The sequence below is a fragment of the Aedes aegypti genome, chromosome 1 (assembly GCF_002204515.2).
Source record: "Aedes aegypti strain LVP_AGWG chromosome 1, AaegL5.0 Primary Assembly, whole genome shotgun sequence".
Lineage (NCBI taxonomy): Eukaryota > Metazoa > Arthropoda > Insecta > Diptera > Culicidae > Aedes > Aedes aegypti.
Window position 1 is genome coordinate 206356878 of NC_035107.1, and position 19285 is coordinate 206376162.

A 19285-nucleotide genomic window follows, 5' to 3' on the forward strand; every position below is an offset into this window, starting at 1 on the left:
GCCGCCCATATAAAGTATGAGTCTGGATTATGGATTGGATATGAAATAATCATGCTTTCAATAGAAATTAAGATTGGCGACAATCCATTGATTATGCACATACTTTCCATATGCAAACCCCCATTGCAAAAATCCATATGGATTGGCACATGAATCAAATGAGAACATTATCTTGAGTGATATATCCAGGTTTTTAAAAGCGCTAATGGCTGCCGCAAACAGGCTCACTTTCTGGTAGGGATAAGTCGATTTGACGTTTGTTTGTTCCCTATCAGAAAGCGAGTCTATTTGCGACAGCCATTAGCGCTCGTAAAAAGCTGGGCCCAGATAGCCGTAGCGGTAAACGCGCAGCTATTCAGCATGACCATGCTGAGGGTCGTGGGTTCGAATCCCACTGGTCGAGGATCTTTTCGTAAAGGAAATTTTCTCGATTCCCAGGGCACAGAGTATCATCGTACCTGCCACACGATATACACATGCAAAAATGGTCAATCGGCAAAGAAAGCTTTCAGTTAAAACTGTGGAAGTGCTCATAAGAACACTAATCTGAGAAGCAGGCTTTGTCCCAGTTGGGACGTAACGCTAGAAAGTAGAAGAAGAACCCACCCTGATACCGTACACCCCCGTTAATTTGAACGGTACCTCATGCATCATTTTTAGTTTGAACATCTAGTCACCCAGTTCCGTTACACAGCGTTCCATTTCATTTTACTCCGTTCCATGAGCTCCATAAACATGCTGGTGATAGAAATGCGAAGATGAAAAAATGATGGAAAAAACGACTAAGTCCTAAACGTAAGCAACAGGACCAGCAGCTGTCAAATAATTGAGGTTAGACTCGTCATATGCAGCGCTCTATACAACACTGCACTTTAGAGGGGTAAATTTTTGCCATTAATGGATACTTTCAACTTAGAGTGTAGAATGTTTGTTTTTATTGCTTTCCGTTTTGTCTTCCGCGCCTTCCATCGTATAAACAAAAATATTGCGCAGATGTTCCGCACTTCGTTCATATCGTTCATACAGATTTTTCAGATTTTCACATGAAACCATTTTTTACAAAGTATCAGTTTCTGATTATTAAAACATTATGAAGCACCTCATGGGGATAGGCTTGCTTTGGCTGTTATTTTACAAAAATGCCGAAGCAGTGCAACGATTTGACGACGATATTTCCATTGCTCTGGTGGAAAAGGGCAGGAAGCAGCTGAATGTAAGTATTGCTGTTGGCATATCAATATCCTAATAATTTCTCGTTTTCTTAAGGAACTGGAGGAGAAAAGTCACCTGCCCCGGTACGGTGAATGTTGGCTGCACGCGTTGGACCACCTTCGGAACGGATGCCGTATGCTAACCGACACGATTCAAGTGGACCTGGCGTTGCACTTTACGGATTGCTTCATGGAAATGTCCGGTCAGGAACGCCTGGATTGCGTGTCTGAGCGGACTGAGGCGCTTAAGCGACTCTGCATGAGCGAAATGACTGATCGACAGTTTGCCGTCTACACGGAGTTTTTTACACAAACGCAAAGCATGTGCTTCTTCCTGCAAAGCCAACGGTGGCAACTGGAAGCAGATCAGACGATTGATAAGCTGAGTGTGCGGTCAAAAGAGGTCAGCGAGCAGTTGGAAGTAGCGGGGGAAATTCAGCGCACGGTTCTGGAACACCAGAAGGAAGGGCTGCGACTACAAGGAGAAATGCTAAAAGTTGGCGGACATTTAGCAAAGACGCTGAACGGATCTAAGGAAATGCTCGATCAATTGACGGTCGATTTGAAAAATTCGACCAAGGAGCACCAGGCCGTTTTGAAGGACTTGTTCAGGGAGTTCTACCTTCTGCATAGCTGGATCGTTGGTAGATATGCTTTCGTCGATAGGATTGTCTTTTACGTCTGTCTTCTGGTGGTAATTATGATTGCAACGTCCACAAAGAGAACGAATAGTGCTAGGTCCTATTTAATCCTTAACTCAATTGGAAGTGTATTATTAGAGATCACATTGCCTAAGCTACTTCCCGTCGCAGACGAAATCCAGAAGGATCGAATAATCTGGGCTGTAAGAAAATTGTTCATGATTTCTGGAGCTACAATATTTGGGTTTTATTGCTATCGCTTCCAAGACGAGAACGATAAAATATTGAATGAAATCAAAGAACAGAATCGACAGATAATGGAATGCATTTTGCGCATGAAAATGGAAACCCCTTTGGATGCGCCAAAACCGGACAGCGAAGAAAAACAGTCCTATTCCACGGCTTACGGATATACGGCTAGTCACGTATCACCTTCCAAGCAGAGCTATCGCCCTGGGACGAGTAGGTTCTTGCCACCGGTTGTACCCCCCGTACAAGAACCAGACACAACCAATTACGATAAGGAAAACAGTTCGAACGAGCGCCGATCGGTGACCATGTCGTTGCGACTGACTCCAGAGCGTCGCGAACGGAGAGCTCCTTCCCGTACTTCCGAGTCCAGCGTTTCGCACGCCTCCAGATACAACTTGAGACGAAAGACAACTAACCAGTGACGCGTCAAACTACCAAATTCCTTCTCTAATTGCAACATTCCGTTTTACCTGTATTGCTGGGATACCTTAAATAACGCTCTGTCGACTTTTTTGAGTGATTTGTAACATAAGTTAAGCAGCTAATTTAACATTACGCATGCATCGCAACCACATTCCAAAGCTTATTAAACCAAAAAAAAAACTATGATTACTCTATTTATTTATAATTTACATTGTAATTAATGTATTTAATGATTAAGAATTAAAAAAAAAACAAACAACATTTCAAAAGGTTTTATCTTTGTCTCTTCATATATGAGAACTTCCGTAAACCGTAGAACACCGGACGAAACACTAAAATAACGGTAATTTCCAGTGCGCGTCGTACATTCGTGCTGTGCGTACACGAATTCTCTCTGCTCTTGGAATTTTCTTAACTAGGGAGTCGATGCCGGTTATGGACCCTTTGCGTATTATGGACCCCCTACAGAAAAACATAAAATTAACACTCAAAGCAACTTTATTCCTATGAAAATCCACCGGGGGAACTTCGATTACATTGTTAGTCAGCAGTTTCAGGCAACATATTTGGTTTGAGACGCATAAATACAGATATTTGAACAGTTTTGTAAATGAAACCACACAAGAGGGTCCATAATACGCATTTCCAGGTGGGTCCATAATAGGCTCGTCGGCAACGAGTCGGATTACATGGGAATCAAATGGAGGGTCCATAATACGCAACGTCAAATTTGTAAACAGTCCTATTATGGACCCCGGAGGGTCCATAATAGGCATTCGGACAACAGTTTTTCAAATGAATATTTCGCTGGGAAAATCTAATGATTTTGTATGTTTCATAGACGTACTATGAAGTAAAGACATTGAATTTGTTGTTAGACTCCACAAAACGTATATACGTCTGAGATATCATTGCGGAAAAGCGTCTAGAATTAATTTCAGCTACTAAGGGGTCCATTACTAGCATTGAAACCCTACCTAAAGCAATCAAACAGTACTGCTAATCTGCTAATATCAACGCACCCCCTAGCCATGGCCAATCTGCGTTGTTTACACAAACATCCCTATAAAACCCCACGCTGGGAAATACGTTTACCGAAAAAGGCGTTATGAGGTTCTGCACTGCAGTCTTGTATTGGATTTACTTTAATGGCATTGTTGTTAGCAAATTCACAAAAAAGGGGTCATGCACAAATTACGTCACGCTCCAAGGGAGGGAGGGGGGTAGCCAAGCGTGACAAGCCTTACAAAATTTTCGGAGGGCTCATACAAAAAGTGTGACAAAGGGGGTCGAAAAAGTTGAAATTTAGCGTGACATAATTTGTGTACCATCCCAAATTGAAAGAGAAAGAAAACATGATTTGTGCAGGCAGAGCCCCATAGGCCATGCTATACCAGTTAGCACGCCCGACGCCCACCGATGACAGAGTGGGTAGGCTCGCACCATCGTCCCGCCCTTCTTACCTATTTTTGAGATAGGCAGTTCTGTCAGGGTGTAAATAGTTATTATTATGCATGTAATCAAAATGTAATGCACCGATTTACGACCTTCTACGTGTTAACGACCTTAAGGTGGGAATATTTGCGTGCCGGGTATGCTCATCTTCCTGTTGTGACATCACTTCTCCACAATGGCTTGTAGGTTTCCTTCTTCATTTCGGTTGTTCTGGAAAGATAAGAAAACAAGGAAAGGAAGGGGCCACACCACTCCACAGAATGGCGGCCCATCTGATATTAGTTTTGTGTTAAATAATTATTGTTGTGAGTAGAGATCCTGAAAGGCAGAAATGCGAGTAGGCGGTAAGCCGCCAATCGAACCGTCAAAATCCCCATTAGCTTTCAATGAGTTTGACATTAAAACGGGGTTTTATAATTGATAAATGTATCGATAGTTTCTCATCTGTTACGTTTCCTTATCGTAGCGCTGTCGATTTTTTCCATCTCCAGGGTGTTCGTCTCCGCTCGAGCAATGAGGACCATGATGAAATGAGAATATAAAAATGTGAGTGTTGATCTACTAATAGATTAATTTAAACTGTTTTTCATGTGCTAAGTAACTTGTAAACTCCTACTCAATTATGTTTTGTTGGCCTACACGTTTTATTTAGACACAATTTTTATTTAGAAAACTATTTGGATCCGAGATTTTAGGTGCAGATTGAGCATGTTTGATAAAACGAGCATCCTGTTTTCAGTTAAAGAATGTTTAAGAAGTTGATGATTCTGTTATTTATACTTACTATATACAAGAATTCACTATTGATGTAATATATGGATATTGAATAAGTTTCAACGCGCGATTATAATACTTCAGTTTTCGTGCTGTTGTATTGGTGTATGTAGTGGGAAACCAATCAGTTTGGTGATTCTAACGTTAACAAATAGCACGACGAAAGGAAAGTTGATAATCTATCATCATTATGATTTCAGTCCTAATTTCATGATCCGTTTAATAAATATAGTTTCGACAATAGTCACATACTTACTATCCCTTATGGAAGTGTTGTTGATTCTATTGTCTATCGCTCATCAGTTTCGCGCTACCCGGCAGGGACTTGGTCCTGTGTACCCAATACTCTGCTGTGTCTCAACTTCACGCAATACATTCTGTAGATGTGTGATACAGTTTGCGGAATATTATGATTTATCACTTCGTTCAGATGGAAAATTCTGTTATGGTACCATATTCACATATTAGATAACTCCCACCTGGAACGATGTAATACATCGGAGACATGTAGATTCAGATGTATGTATACGATCTATGCCTAGTTCGGCTCTGATCGACAGGCAATCAGTGTATTCAGTTTTTCAACTAGCTTGAAGCGATGAACGTTTCAAGACAAGCTCTCCACTATATCTGCTAGCAATCACCGGTTGTCGATAGACATTTCGGTTCTTTTCTGCTAAAGAAAGATCCGATTGTATGCCAAAGACTATGGCTCATGTTTTTCAATACAGCTGGAAAAACAAGAGCTACACCCAGCACCAAATAGTACGTAACTATGAGGCGGACCGGAAGGTTTGATGAGCAATCCCCTCCAACTACCTAAAGCAATCAAACAGTGCTAAAATCTCAGTGCTAAAATGAAAAACGATACTAAAACAGTACTTTTCAGTACTACTTTTTCTACTATTGATCCCTTAACGATCCTTGCTCCGTGCTTTCGATTTTTCGTTGGACCCGTTGGCGAAAGCTACACAGCCAATTCAGATTACCGACCCCAGTAAAATTTTACTGGGTTTTGGAACTACGGTTTTTCGGTAATTTTTACGATTACCGAAAAAAAACCAGTAATCCAAAATATGTTTTGATTGATGGAAATAACTGACTTAGTCAGTAAAATTGTTGAGCGTTTTTACTGGCTTTCCAGTTTCCCATGCTTCATGCTTTGCTTCTCCGGATACTGTTTTTTTCAGAAATCAATACAAATTAAAATCCAATCGACATGAACATGAACATCGACATGCATTTTTCGTACGAATAAACATCTACGGTATGCTTATATCTCAGTGGAAGTAATCGAAAAACGTGTGACAAAATCATTATTTGGTTGGTTTGCATACAAGAGGCAAACTCAATGATGCAGATGAATTTACCTCCTGTAGGGAAACCAACCGAATTTTCCAACGTAAGCAGTTAAAATCGTGCTGAGCCTTTTTGGCTGCTTAAAATGGTTGATTTTCTCACTAAATTTCGACTACTTACCACGAGAAAGCGCAAAATAGGTGCAGGAAAAGTTTGGTTGCAATAGCCGTGTCTTCCGGCGCCGGACGATTCTACAGCAGGAGATTCTCATTTGACACTTTCCCGCATGCGCATCAATTTGTTTTGATTTGATTTTGACGACAAGTCAGTAAAAAAATATCAGCTACTGAATAGTCGGTAATTGTTTTTACTGACTTTTCGGCCTGTTCGGTAATGTTGCAAAATTGGGTCTGACAGCTACCGTAGTTCAGTAAAAAGTACAAATTATTACTGAACCTCAGAAGTTTTCAGTCAAAAAGCTGAAAGTTCGGTATTTCTTATGATTTACAATTCGTACCCAGTATAAAAAATTACCGAACAAGCAAATCGTGATTGAGTGTGTAGCGGTGGTAATATTTCATGGACACCGTCTTATGAAAAAAAAACCTCTTAGGAAGTCTCGTCTTCTTTCGTTTGTTCACTAAACATGGTTGCAACTACTAACAGAAGGAAGGGTTAATCTCTGAATTCGCTACTTCCTTCCAAAAAAGTGAGATTTAAAACTGTCACTAAACGTGGCAAGAATGGAAGAAAGGACGTTTCTCCGGAATGCGAACTTTCTTCCAAGGGTGCAATGGATAATGCTGATAATTACATCGAAATCAGTTCGATGCTCTAGACAAATTTTCCGAACACCAAATCGAAGTAGTCTCTAGCCCAGGCTCTTTGATTCAAGTGAGTAAGCAAAGAGTGCCGCCTATCGTGGTCAGTTGTTCCGCATTTGGGGGATTTAGGCAGGAGCAGGCATGGGAAAATCAGTTCACGTTATATGTATACATTCATTTTGCACTCCTGAGTCAACGTGTTTTACCTGTGAAGCCCGATCACAGCAACACTACATAGAAAGTGTCACGCGTTCATCCCGAAGAGAGAGATAAAATGCAGACAAGAAAAATTAACCAACACTCTCTGATGTGTGTGTTCATTTGTTGATTCATTCGCATCAATATGAGTCACGCTGTGACTGTATCTCAACACAATCACAAGTGAATGCAATCTTTCATTCTCCGTGATTCTTTCGGGAACGTTTGTAGGATTGTTTGCCGCGAGCGTTCGTTGGTCGCGCTTTGTGCTGGCATCTGACCGATGCAAACAAAATAAATTAAAACAACTCTTGCATAACATATGAGTCCAGTTGTTAATTACACCTATCGTTTGTCTGGTGAGTTGCAAGCTTACTGTCAATGATGATGTCACGCTACACGATAAGTGTTCATCTGCAACAACCAGACAGCTCACCAATCCACCGCGGGGTGGATCGTGCTGAGTTGTTGAGTTGAAGGAGAGCGAAAGAAGGAAGGCACAAAAGTCTGTTTGACAGCTCTGCAGAAAGCGCGTGCGCACGGACAGAGCGCGTGCGCACGGAAAGAGCGCGTGCGCACGGAAAGAGCGCCAGTTCGGCTCGATTTGCAATGATCGGTTATTATTATTATTTTTTCGCTATTGGATATTCTATGGTTTGGTTGATCGATGTTAAAGTTTGTTTTAAAAGCAGCTCCACTTATTTTGAAACATATTGCCGTGTACAATAGTAGACAACACAACTAATTTAATTAAAATAATTTGAAATTATAATTAGTACATATACAAAAGGGGAAGAACGTTTAGGCTGGTTGTGCATTACGATAAAATCTCTTAACATAAGCAATGCTTGTTGTTGGTTCTTGTGGAAGGATCAACATGTTCGGCTTAACAAATCTTATTTTAAATATCGAATAACACCACATGCAATTGAACAAAAAGGATGTGATTACAATAGACTTTTGATATTTTCAATTCTGAACCACCGCAAAAAAAATATTGGGAATCAAAATTCTCCTGAGAGGGATGATGTGGGGGAGGCTCATTCTAATTAATATTGTCGTTCAATTATGTGGATAAATTAAAATTGTTATTGTTCTATACATACTTATTTATTATAATTACCTGTAAATATTGATACAGCACAATTCAAGTATTTAAATATCAAATAGCAAACATAGATATGGTCGGTGTTCAGACAGACTGAACCAAGTGTTTTTTTCAATCGAGTAAGAAAAATGTACCCCAAACATGTGAAACATCAAAATACTATAGATATTTACTGTAATAATGGAACTTATCTATTTGATGATACATTTGTATCAAAATAACATGGAAGATTTAAAATTGATGGAGTTCTTTACGTATCCTTAGAGCTCCAAAATTCATCTAGTCTGGTCTGTCTAAACTCCGACCATATGATTCTCAAAAACTCATGAGAATGGTATTTTACTCTTTGAACTGTTACTTAATTTGGATGTGTTTAAAAGATTTATAAATTTAATTTATTATTGATGTTACGAGCTATGTCTGTAGTTAAACTTAATGCTACACAAGAAATATATTTGAATCAAAGTATTTTTATATATAAATCATATGAAAAAAAATGTTCCAGAAAGTACTCTAGAATTCTTTGGGAGCGTCTCCCGGGATTCTTCCTTAAATCATTCATGAATCCTTCAAATCCTCTCTGGGATTGTTCTGCTGAAAATCTTGAGATTATTTCTGAATTTTCTTCCAGATATCGCTTTGGGATTCATCCAAAAAAAACGTTACCATTCCGGTATTACTTCTGAGATTCTTTCGGATATCCCATTGCGATTATTCTAGACATCTTTTTGGATTTTTTTGCAGAACTCTGTATGTGATTTTACGTGTATCTCCTTAAGGATTACTTTTGAAATCCAGGAAATTAAATTCTTTGAAATTCTTGAAAATTGTTTTCGAAATACTATGGAAGATTTTACCATAAATCCTGATGCAATCCATTTGGATATTTAAAGAGGATTATATCAAAAAATGTACGACTCTACTAGAAATTCTTCGAGAATTCCTCCGAAAATAACTCTAGATTTTTATCCGGAAATACTTCTGGTATTCTTATGAGAATGCCTCTGGTATTCTTCCAAAAATGACTTGAGATGCTTTCGGAAATCTTTCTGAAATTCTTCAAGAAATTCCACTGAGATTTTTACGCCAATATCTTTGAAATACTCCTGGGACTCTTACAAAAATCCTGTTGGAGTTTTTTTTCGGATATCTTTCTATTCTAAATTTTTCAATAAATTTTGCTGGGATTGTGCTGTAAAACCTGCTAAGATTCATTCAAGAATTCCACCGAAAGTTTTCGTGAGATTCAATTGTTAATCGTTCTGGTATTTTTCAGAAATTCCATTGAGATTCTTAAAAATATCCTTCTGAAAAATTTTCTGAGAATTGTTTTGGGATTATAGAAGGATTTCCAGAAGAATTCCAAGGTGATTCACAGAAACATCACTTCTGTATGAAGGATTATCGTTAATATCTGAAATAATCCCATGAGAATTCTAAATCCAAATTACAGTGATATTCAAAAGAATCCCAGAAGTTATTTCGCCAGAATCCCTGAAAGATTTAAAGGATATTCACAGACATCCAGAAGATTTCATGAATATTTTCCAGAATAATTCCGATGTCCAGATGAACTACAGAAAGATTCATGGAATAATTTCAAACGGGATTTTCGGAATCATTTGAAAGTAACTTTTAGAAGATCCTCAGAAAAAGAAATCAGTAATCAAAGTAATCGAAAAAATCTCATTATTTCAAGCAATGCTCGTTGGTTCATGTCGAAGGATCAGCATGTTCGGCTTAACGAATCTTATTTTAAATATTGAATGACACCACATACAATTAAACTAGTATGTGAATACAATTCTGAATCACCGCAAAAAAATATTTAGAATCATAATCCTTCTGAGAGGGATGATGTGGTGGATGCACATTCTAATTAAAATTGTCGTTCAATTATGGCGATAAATTAAAATTGTTATTGTTCCATAAATACTTGTTTATTATAATTACTTGTAAATATTGATACAGCATATAAAAAGACATTGGTCCAGAAATTACTCCAGAATTCTATGGAATTTCCCTCCTGGGATTATTCCTTAAATCACTTATGAATCCTTCAAAACCTCTCTGGGATTGTTCTGGAAATTCGAAGATTATTTCTGATTTTTCTCTAAGTTCTTCTGGAAATCACAGAATACTTACAGATATCGCTTTTGAACTCATCTAAAAAAATCGTTAGCATTCCGGTACTATATCTGAGATTCTTTCGGATATCCTTTGTGATTCTTCTGGACATCTTATTGGAATATTTGCATAAATCTGTATGTGAGTTTGCGTTTATCTCCTTTAGGATTACTTTTGAAATCCTGGAAATCAAATTCGAATCGAAATTCTCGAAGATTCTTTCGGAAATTCAATGGAAGATTCTAACAAAAATCCTGATGCAATTCTTCTGGATATTTTTAGAGGATTTTGCCAAAAAATGTACTACGACTCTACTACAAATTCGTCGAGAATTCCTCCGAAAATAACTCTGGCCTTTTTCCGGAAATACTTCTGGGATTATTATGAGAATACCTCTGGTATTCTTCCGGAAATCACCTGAGATGCTTTCGGAATCCCTTTAGAATACTTTCGAGGATGCTTCCGAAAATCTTTCTGAAATTATTCTAGAAATGCCACTGAGATTTTTACGTCCATATTCTTGAAATTTGTCTGGGACTCTTCCAAAAATCCTGTAGGAAATCTTCCAGATATCTTTCTAGCATTCTTTCGGGAAGCCTTCTGGGATACTTTCGAAAATCTTTCTGAGGATCCTTCAAATCCTTCTGTTAAGGATTCTTGCAGAAATTCTTCTACCTCTAGACTGTGGGAGTTTCCTGAATTTTTCAAGAAAACTGTTATTATTTCGACTATCTCTCTAGGATTCTTTCGGAATTTCTTCTACAATACCCCCAGATTTCTTTCTGTTATTCTGCTGGAGGACTTCAAAACATCTTTCAAAGGTTCTTCCAGAAATTTTACTGGAATTTTTCAAGAGATTCTGCTGGGATTCTTCCATAAAACCTGCCGAAATTCATCCGGAAATACGACTGGAATTCTGCTTGAATGATAAGCATTCAAGAATTCCACCGGAAGTTTTTGTGGGATTGAACCGTAAATTGTCCTGGTATTTTGTTTAAATACATTGAGATTCTTAGGGAAAAATATACAGGATTCTTAAAAATATCCTTCTGAAAATTCTTCTGGAAATTGCTTTGGAATTAAAGGAGGATTTCCGGAAGAATCCCAGGTCGATTTACAGAAGAACCACAGAAAAATCACTAAAATATTATCAGGGAGATTTCTAAAGGAATTATTTTAAGGATTCTCGTAAATTCCTGAAACAATCTCAGGAGAATTTCGAATGGATTTTGAATGTTTTTTACAGTGATATCCAAAAGAATCCCAGAAGTTATTTCGCAAGAACCCCTGAAGATTCAATGAAAAGTCACAGACATCCAGACGATTTCATGAATATTTTCCAGAATAATTACGATGTCCAGAAGAGCTCCAGAAAGATTTACGGAATAATTTCAAATTGATTTCCAGAACCATTTAAAAGTCACTTTCAAAAGATGCTCAGAAAAAGAAATCAGTAATCAAAGAATCTCATAGGTATTTTTTTAAAGTCCCAGTGACTGTCCGGTAGTTTTCTTGGAGGATTTCCATTTGAAGTCAAGAGGGATTTTCAGAAAATTCTGCCAAGGATTTAAGAAAATTTTCAAGGAAAATCAATGATTAATCACGAAAAAAAATCAAAAACACTTCCTTATGAATTTCCAGAAGAATCACAGAGTTTTTTTGCTCAAAAAATCTTAGAAAAAAATTTTAAAGAATCACGAAGGAATTTTCGGAATAATTCTGGATATACAAAATTATCTCAGGCAGAAACAATAAAATCAATAGCAATAAATCTGTAAGAATATAAGAAGGATTTCTGTAAGAATATAAGGAGGATTTACAAACAATTACAGAGGAATTTTCGGATGATTTCCATAAATAAAGATTTAAAAAAATCCCCGTCATCTGGAAGATTCTTAGCAGGATTTTCGGAAGTATTCCACAGGGATTTCTGGGAGAATTCCATTGGGATTTACAAAAGAATTCCAGAGGAATTTTCGAAAGAATCCCAAGAATTTGCACGGAAGAAAGTGAAGTTAAATAATAGATTTTTTTGATTATAGTCTCAGGCGTCTTTCCGAGAGTATTCTAGAATAATAGGTATAATCTAAGACATTTTTCGGAAAGAATCTCAAAGGGATTTTGAAGAACTTTCAAAGAGTTTCACGGAAGAAATACTGAAGAATTACGAGGAAAATATCAGAATTTAAATAATAATTTCGATTGGATTTCCAGAAGAAATCCCGAGAAATTTTGTAAGAATCCCCGAACCCAGATTTTTAAAATAGATTCCATTACACTGGAAAGCAATCATTAAATAATTTTCGGCAGAATTCCAGAATTTTACGGCAGAATTCCAGAATTTTACAGCAGAATCCTGAAAGGATTTCCATAATAACCCAAGATGGGTTTCTGGGATAGTCCAATAGGAAGTCCCAAGGAGGTTATTGGAAAAATCAGAGCGATCAAAGAAATAACTACATATAATAATTTCAGAAGGGTTTCTGGAAGAATCTCAGTGAATTTTCAAGATGTCCTCTAGCAACACAACTAATATATACTAATATTTACAACTCAATACTTAATTATAAATTGCGTTAAGGTGATTATAGAACAAAGCCACACCTCAAATTTTCAAAAGCACAAGACTTGAGAACCAAACAGCTCTCACCGTTGAACATTTATCCCATTAGTCACCACCAGCAAGCAAGCAGATTGATTGGTTTTCAACGCAAACTGTTGTCAGATTCTCCAGTCTTGTGCCCTTGTTTGGCTTTGTTTTATAATCACCTTAACGCTGAGTGTACGCCATCCAGTTTGGGGGCGGATTGACGGTATCGAAGTAGATTAAAAACAATTATAGGAGAACGTGTGGAAAATACATATGAACTGCGCAGAATACATCAGACCGATTTAGCATTGCTGCGCACTTCTAAAAGCATTTTATTTTTATTAAAATGTTTGATAATAGTAGAACGACAATGATCATCAGTTGATTTTCCGCTACTGTTTTTTTTTAAATCACAATTGTTATTTCTTTCCGTGCACGCGCTCGGGAAATGAATCTGGCCATGGTGCAACAACCGCGCTACATTCGATGAATCCTATGCGACAAAAATTGTCGGCGCTATCCGTCAAATTCGCTCACCAAAGCTATTTTGGTGACTTTAACATCACAGCTATGATCTCGCTCTAAAAGCCATTGGTAACCATGTGTGTAGCTCGTTATTCCTGAGCACTTGAATGGATTTATACGTTATTTAACAACGCTAGGGTGATAAAAGGATCATTTTCTACCTGCCAGTGATGTTGATTTAGATGATTATTCATTCATTTGCTCAGAAACAACGAGCTACACACGTGGTTACCAATGGCTTTTAGGGCGTTATCTCAGAGTACGCGAGAACTCTTCATATCGAATATGTCCACTTTCTAGTTACTGGATGGGGGTGGACAATTAACAAGGCATTGTACACAAATTACGTAACGTATAAAGGGGGTGATTTTTTCGTTACTGCTGTTACAAGAAGGGTCAGCGTTTCGTAAGCAATTTACACAACTGTCAATATAAACTTCTACAACGAAAAAAGTTGGCTTGGCCGACGAGAGGAAGTTATATTGTTTGAATCTAAGAAAAAACATGCACCTTGCACGCATCCTTTTAAAATAAATTTGCAAAACGAAGTAGGGTATTCTTTAGTGAGCGTTATGAAATTATCAAGCAGGGGGGATAAGGGTTTGAAAATAACAAAAAGAAAAACAAAATAAGCAAATTAACCAACTGCGATACTTTTAAATTTTGAGTTTTTCGCTCGCGAAAACGGATTTTCTCGAAATCCATGCATCGGAGCTAGATCGAATAGGGTGCGCTTTGTAGCCCACCCAGCTTCGCAGTATAGCACTCTATGCCGGGCGTTGAGTTTAGCGCAGAAAAAATGATTCCGGATTTAAAATGCAGTCGTGATATGAAAGTGTGTTACCGTCATCGATCATATTTTTACACATCAACATTCTTTCCAAATAGTACATAAGTTTTTGTAAATAATGAATCTTAAAAATCTGAACAATACCCCCAGACGGGGCTACTTTGGATTCTAGGGGCGGCCACTCACGTTTTGATTTTATTTGCAACATAAATGTTGTGTCTTTGGTTCTTTTAACAACCAACATATGCTCTACAATCAGTCATGACCCAATTTGTTTTTGGAAGAAACAGCCTAATAAAAAACGATTTCTGATGAATAAGGACGCATTCCGATTGCAGATCTGTTTTTAATGTTTACCAAACCCGACACCAATCCGATATTTTTCAAGCCCGAATTCGACCATTACCCGATATTTACTTTTTAGCCTTTCAAATCCGACCCGCTCCCAAAACTGAAAAAAATAAAATTTTCAAACCCGAACCCGACTATCCCTACTACCTTTGTATGTAACGCATCATCAGCTGCACAACTTGCGGAATCAAACAACAATGCTACACGCAAACAAATTTTGTTGTATAATCTACCGAATCCATGGTAGATTTAAGAACTGCACCAACGATTTTCAACCGACTACAAAAATCTGTTAAGTTTACTATAATCTGGTGAAAATCACTGAGCAGTGCAGTAAATGTGACTATGTCCATAGTAACTTCGACTACACAGCATTGTATTTCGATCCGTGACACCCACCGTACAACACAGTGTGGTCAAAAGTATTATGCCAAACTTGTCAAATCTAGAATATTTCTAGTCATAAATACTACAACTGTAGTTAAATAAACAGAATATATTTTCTTGTGTAGTGATGTTGACTATGTTTCGGTAGAGTTAACAGATTAATGTAGTCGGTTGAAAATCGTTGTTGCAGTTCTTATTTTTACCATGGATTCAGTAGTTTCTACAATAAAATTCATTTCAGTGTATGGATCGAAAGAATGAATGCAATTTCGCATTCAGTTGCGAACCAAGAATTGAATCACTTGTGATTGTTTGAGCGACAATCCTGCGATCCAAAACAAACAAGCGAACTACGATCGCTTTGATTCATTTCTTTTTGCGTTAGTCATTCGCTGTTCTCATTCTTTCGGTAGTTCATTTGTATTTAGAGTCGTAGTGTTCCATTGGGAGAGGAATCATGCGACTGCGAATGAACAGTTGGAGCCTGACAACACACTGAACGGATTCATAAAGAAGAACGTGAATGAATGACTTTTCCCATGCCTGGGCAGGAGAGCTTGAACTCCATTAGAAGAATCATAGTTTCCCTCCAAATCGTAAAGAAAGGAGACTGTCGCGTTTTGCCGGAAAGTCTTAGAGAACGCGCGAACTTCTTCTCAAACATCTTGAAGAGAAGAAGTACTTTTTTTTTACTTATGACGAAAAAACTGAACGTTTGTTCAAAGTCGTCTTGAAAGGTCTCTCAAGTGACTATAAGTCACCTGAAGGGATCAAAAATGGATTAAATGATTTACTTGGATTTTCCCAAGTCCAAGCAATCATTATGAAAAAGAGAACGCAATCTGGCATTGTTCAGAAAGGGCTTTCTCAAGAATATTATTTAGTTCACTTTAACAAAAAAGAACTAAATAATATTAAAGCTTTAGAAAAAGCAAAACTTATGTTCGATTTCCGTGTGACATGGAAACATTTCCAGAAACCTGGAGGAAATACCAGAACCCCACTTAGTGCCGTCGGTGTCAAAAGTGGGGTCCTGGTACAAAAAATTGCCGCATGGATGCTAAATGCATGATTTGCGGAGGTTCTTCTCACGCTTAGGACGTCTGTCCTGTGAAGGAAGATACCGATAAGTTCATATGCGCAAATTGCGGGGGCAATCATAAGGGTTCATTCATTTATTTCATAACGCTGAAAATGATCCTTTTTGACACCCACCCACCCCCTTGTTACACTTTTTGTATGAATATTCTACAAATTTTGTATGTGCCGTAACATTATGAAGACACCCACCCACCCCTTTCAGCGTTATGAAATTTGTGAATGAGCCCTAAGTCTAATTTTTGGGCTCGCCCTTCGCGTAGGCGGATCGTCGAGGCTCGTTCCAGGCAGATGAATGGTAATGTCCGTTACGATAACGGTCGTTTCCGAAATTCGCTTGTTCATTTTTCAGTTAACGATCGCAGCTGACGGAGCAGCAAAAGAAGCATGCCAATCGGGTGGATCAGATTACTATCGGTTCACATGTTTGGACATAGCTTATCCAACTCGGACAAGATCTATCAACTTATGGCAAACAGCTTGGAATGCGCGCATTAAAGGCAGATTTTGTCACAGTATTCTTCCAATCGTTTCAACGCAAGCATGGTTCAATGATTTTGGTTTTTCACGGAAAGAAATCGTTCTTCTATCCAAACTGATAAGCAACCACTCCAGACTGCCGTCACACCTCAAGCGGAAAAGTCGTTGGAGACGACACTTGCCAGTGTAATGAAGGCGTAGCTTCGCCAGATCATCTCCTATTCGACTGCAACATCTACGATGATTGGAGACGGAATGTTTGGGTCGAAATCGTTGGTGAAAGGGCATTTCCAGATCTACAGTTAATACTACGTTGCAGAGATATGGATGTACTTAAAACAATAGCAAATTTCATTATCAATTGTAATATTGATATGCGAATTATTTGTTGACAAAACATAGCCAAACAATGGAAACAAGAGGCCAAATAAATAAATAAAAAAAGAATCGTGCCCATCAGAAGATTATAATCACTTATAATCATGCTCATTCAAAAAATAATTTTAATCCGTCGGGTAAACGTTCGAATCTTTTAATTTCGAATGTATCTACCCAAGGAAAATCCTATGCCGATATCGTAGCAGGTAATTTTAACTTCTCCCCTTTTCATACTATGAGTACCCGTTCTAATAGGTTCTAATGGTTTCAAATCAAATTAAAAAACCCTTCCGCCACAGGAAACTTCTACTCAGCCTCTAACCGACAATTTAGTTTCAACACCTAGATATAAGAAATGAATGTAATGTTTGGAATGATACTAATAAAGAAATATAAACAAATAAAAAAGGTACGTTTACCTTAATTTAATGATATCTAATAAAATAAACGCTTACCGCCCAATCTTTGAAAACGAAAAGAAAGTTTCATTGTTGAAAATTATTCTTTTATTGGTGAAATATCGAAAACGAAGTTTTTTTTATAAATTGAGGGGCTATATATATGGGTATATATGTCAAACACCTAGTTTAAGGAAAATAGATTTAGAAGTTTTTTCAGCAAGCCAATCTTCTACGAATTATGGTATTTTTCCTGTTGAACGGAAAACTCACCTAAAAATATCATTGGAAACTGTATTTACAATTTTGGTATACTTAACTTAAAACCGACCAAAATGTCACTTACACCAGGTAGATAGCACGTAATCTTATTTTAACACTTCAGTCGACGCACTGTTGTATTTTGTACAACAGTGGTGTACAAAAACCTCGCTTATCGTACACAGCTTCAGCGTAGTGGTTCGAACGGCGGCAAACCACGCAACGACTGAAGGGTTAATAGTTTCTCTGTGAAAAAGGGACGGATTTTTTTTTTGTTCCACTAGTTCTTAGAAGTTTGAACTGAAATAACGAAATTTTATTCGATGAAAACATAAAAAAGTAAAACCGAAACACAATCCACGATCAGCTTTTCAACCACATGAGGCAGGTGAAAATTTCAACGGATGGAAGCAAACTTGAAGGTCAGAATCCTGTAGGGCCGAACAAGCCTCTTCATAAAACATGAAACTAGAGACATGTCCTCTATGGACCGGACACTACATAGAAGTTTTTAGCATGATTTTGGACCCCATAAAAACACTGATTAGCTAGTTCACTTGTATGAGCTTTTAGTGAATTTAGTGTCAGGGCATAGAGAACACTTGGAAAATTAATGCATATTTGTACACACAGTGTAGCTTTTGATATTTAAGTTTGAAGGTTCAACAAGTCTTTTATATTTTTTAAAGCGCGTGATGTTGACGATTCAAAGATTGTTTGTTCAATTCCGGACACGTTTTTTTTTTTTTTTTTTTTTTTTTCAGAAAAGGCTCATAATCTATCGACGCTACGGTTCATATATTTAGTCGGCTCAGAGCTCCCGAACGAAGATTCGACCATAACGAAGGAGGCTTAGGGGGGCTGGGGGCAAGAAGGACACCTTAAGATATATAGGTTCAAATCATGGTTAATTAGCACAATTTTTGAAGATTATTCCAGTGTAGGGCCAAGCTCACCTCTTGTTCTAAATGATGTTATCGATAGATTTCAAAAATATAAGAAACACATGATGATTTGAGATTTTTGAAAATGTCCCTTCTTATGAGGTTTTTAAACGAGGCACGGGGCAAGAGTGCCACTCGTATGGGGCAAGAAGACCACCAGAGCAAAATGCCACAAATTTTGTATATTATTATTTCCCCGCCTGAACGATAAATTCTAGAGTAAGTAAAGATAAAAACTGAGGGATAAAAGTTGACTTATAGTTAACAAGTAATCTAACGAAATTAATTTAGTTCTCATCTTATTTGACTGTAACAATAATAGTAATAATTTTCAGAAACCATTTTGAATGTCCAAAATGGCTTATTTTGATTTTATTTAGTAGGAAACATTGATTTAATGCAATATTAAACAAGAAAAATAAAGGTTCATTTGATTTTATATGAGAAAATTTCGGTGTCCTTTTTGCCCCATAAGACATACTGTTTTTATATATGTGAAACTTAATGTCAAAAGGACTTTTTCGAAAAAATAGCCTCGCAGCTATATTAAACAAATGAAAATCATCAATACTGTGCGGAAAAATCAATATGTTTTGTATTTATTGGGAGTCAAACCTTGTTTTCCAGTCTTACATTCTTATAATATTTCGCATTTTTGGCGTTGGTGAGTTAAAGACATTTTTCAAATTTTTTGTACTAAACATTTTTAACTGTAATGTTTACACAACCCTCAATTAGTACTCAATTTATTCTTATCCTGAGTTTAACATC

The 19285-nt window shown here is 37.4% G+C and overlaps 1 protein-coding gene across 1 annotated transcript; it reads left to right on the forward strand.

Moving 5' to 3' along the window:
- The first annotated feature begins 929 nt into the window (after nt 1-929).
- LOC5577982 lies at nt 930-2707 on the forward strand. The gene is made up of 2 exons (XM_001656672.2): nt 930-1213; nt 1267-2707. Exons 1-2 carry the CDS (start codon nt 1091-1093, stop codon nt 2524-2526), a joined length of 1383 nt encoding a protein of 460 aa, XP_001656722.2. The 5' UTR covers nt 930-1090; the 3' UTR covers nt 2527-2707.
- The last annotated feature ends 16578 nt before the right edge of the window (nt 2708-19285 follow it).

Excerpts from the sequence above, each read along its gene's own strand:
- LOC5577982 (XM_001656672.2), top strand. The coding sequence starts at position 1,091 with ATGAAGCACCTCATGGGGATAGGCTTGCTTTGGCTGTTATTTTACAAA. Across the intron at positions 1,214-1,266 it reads AGGGCAGGAAGCAGCTGAAT|GAACTGGAGGAGAAAAGTCA; the intron begins GTAAGTATTGCT and ends CGTTTTCTTAAG.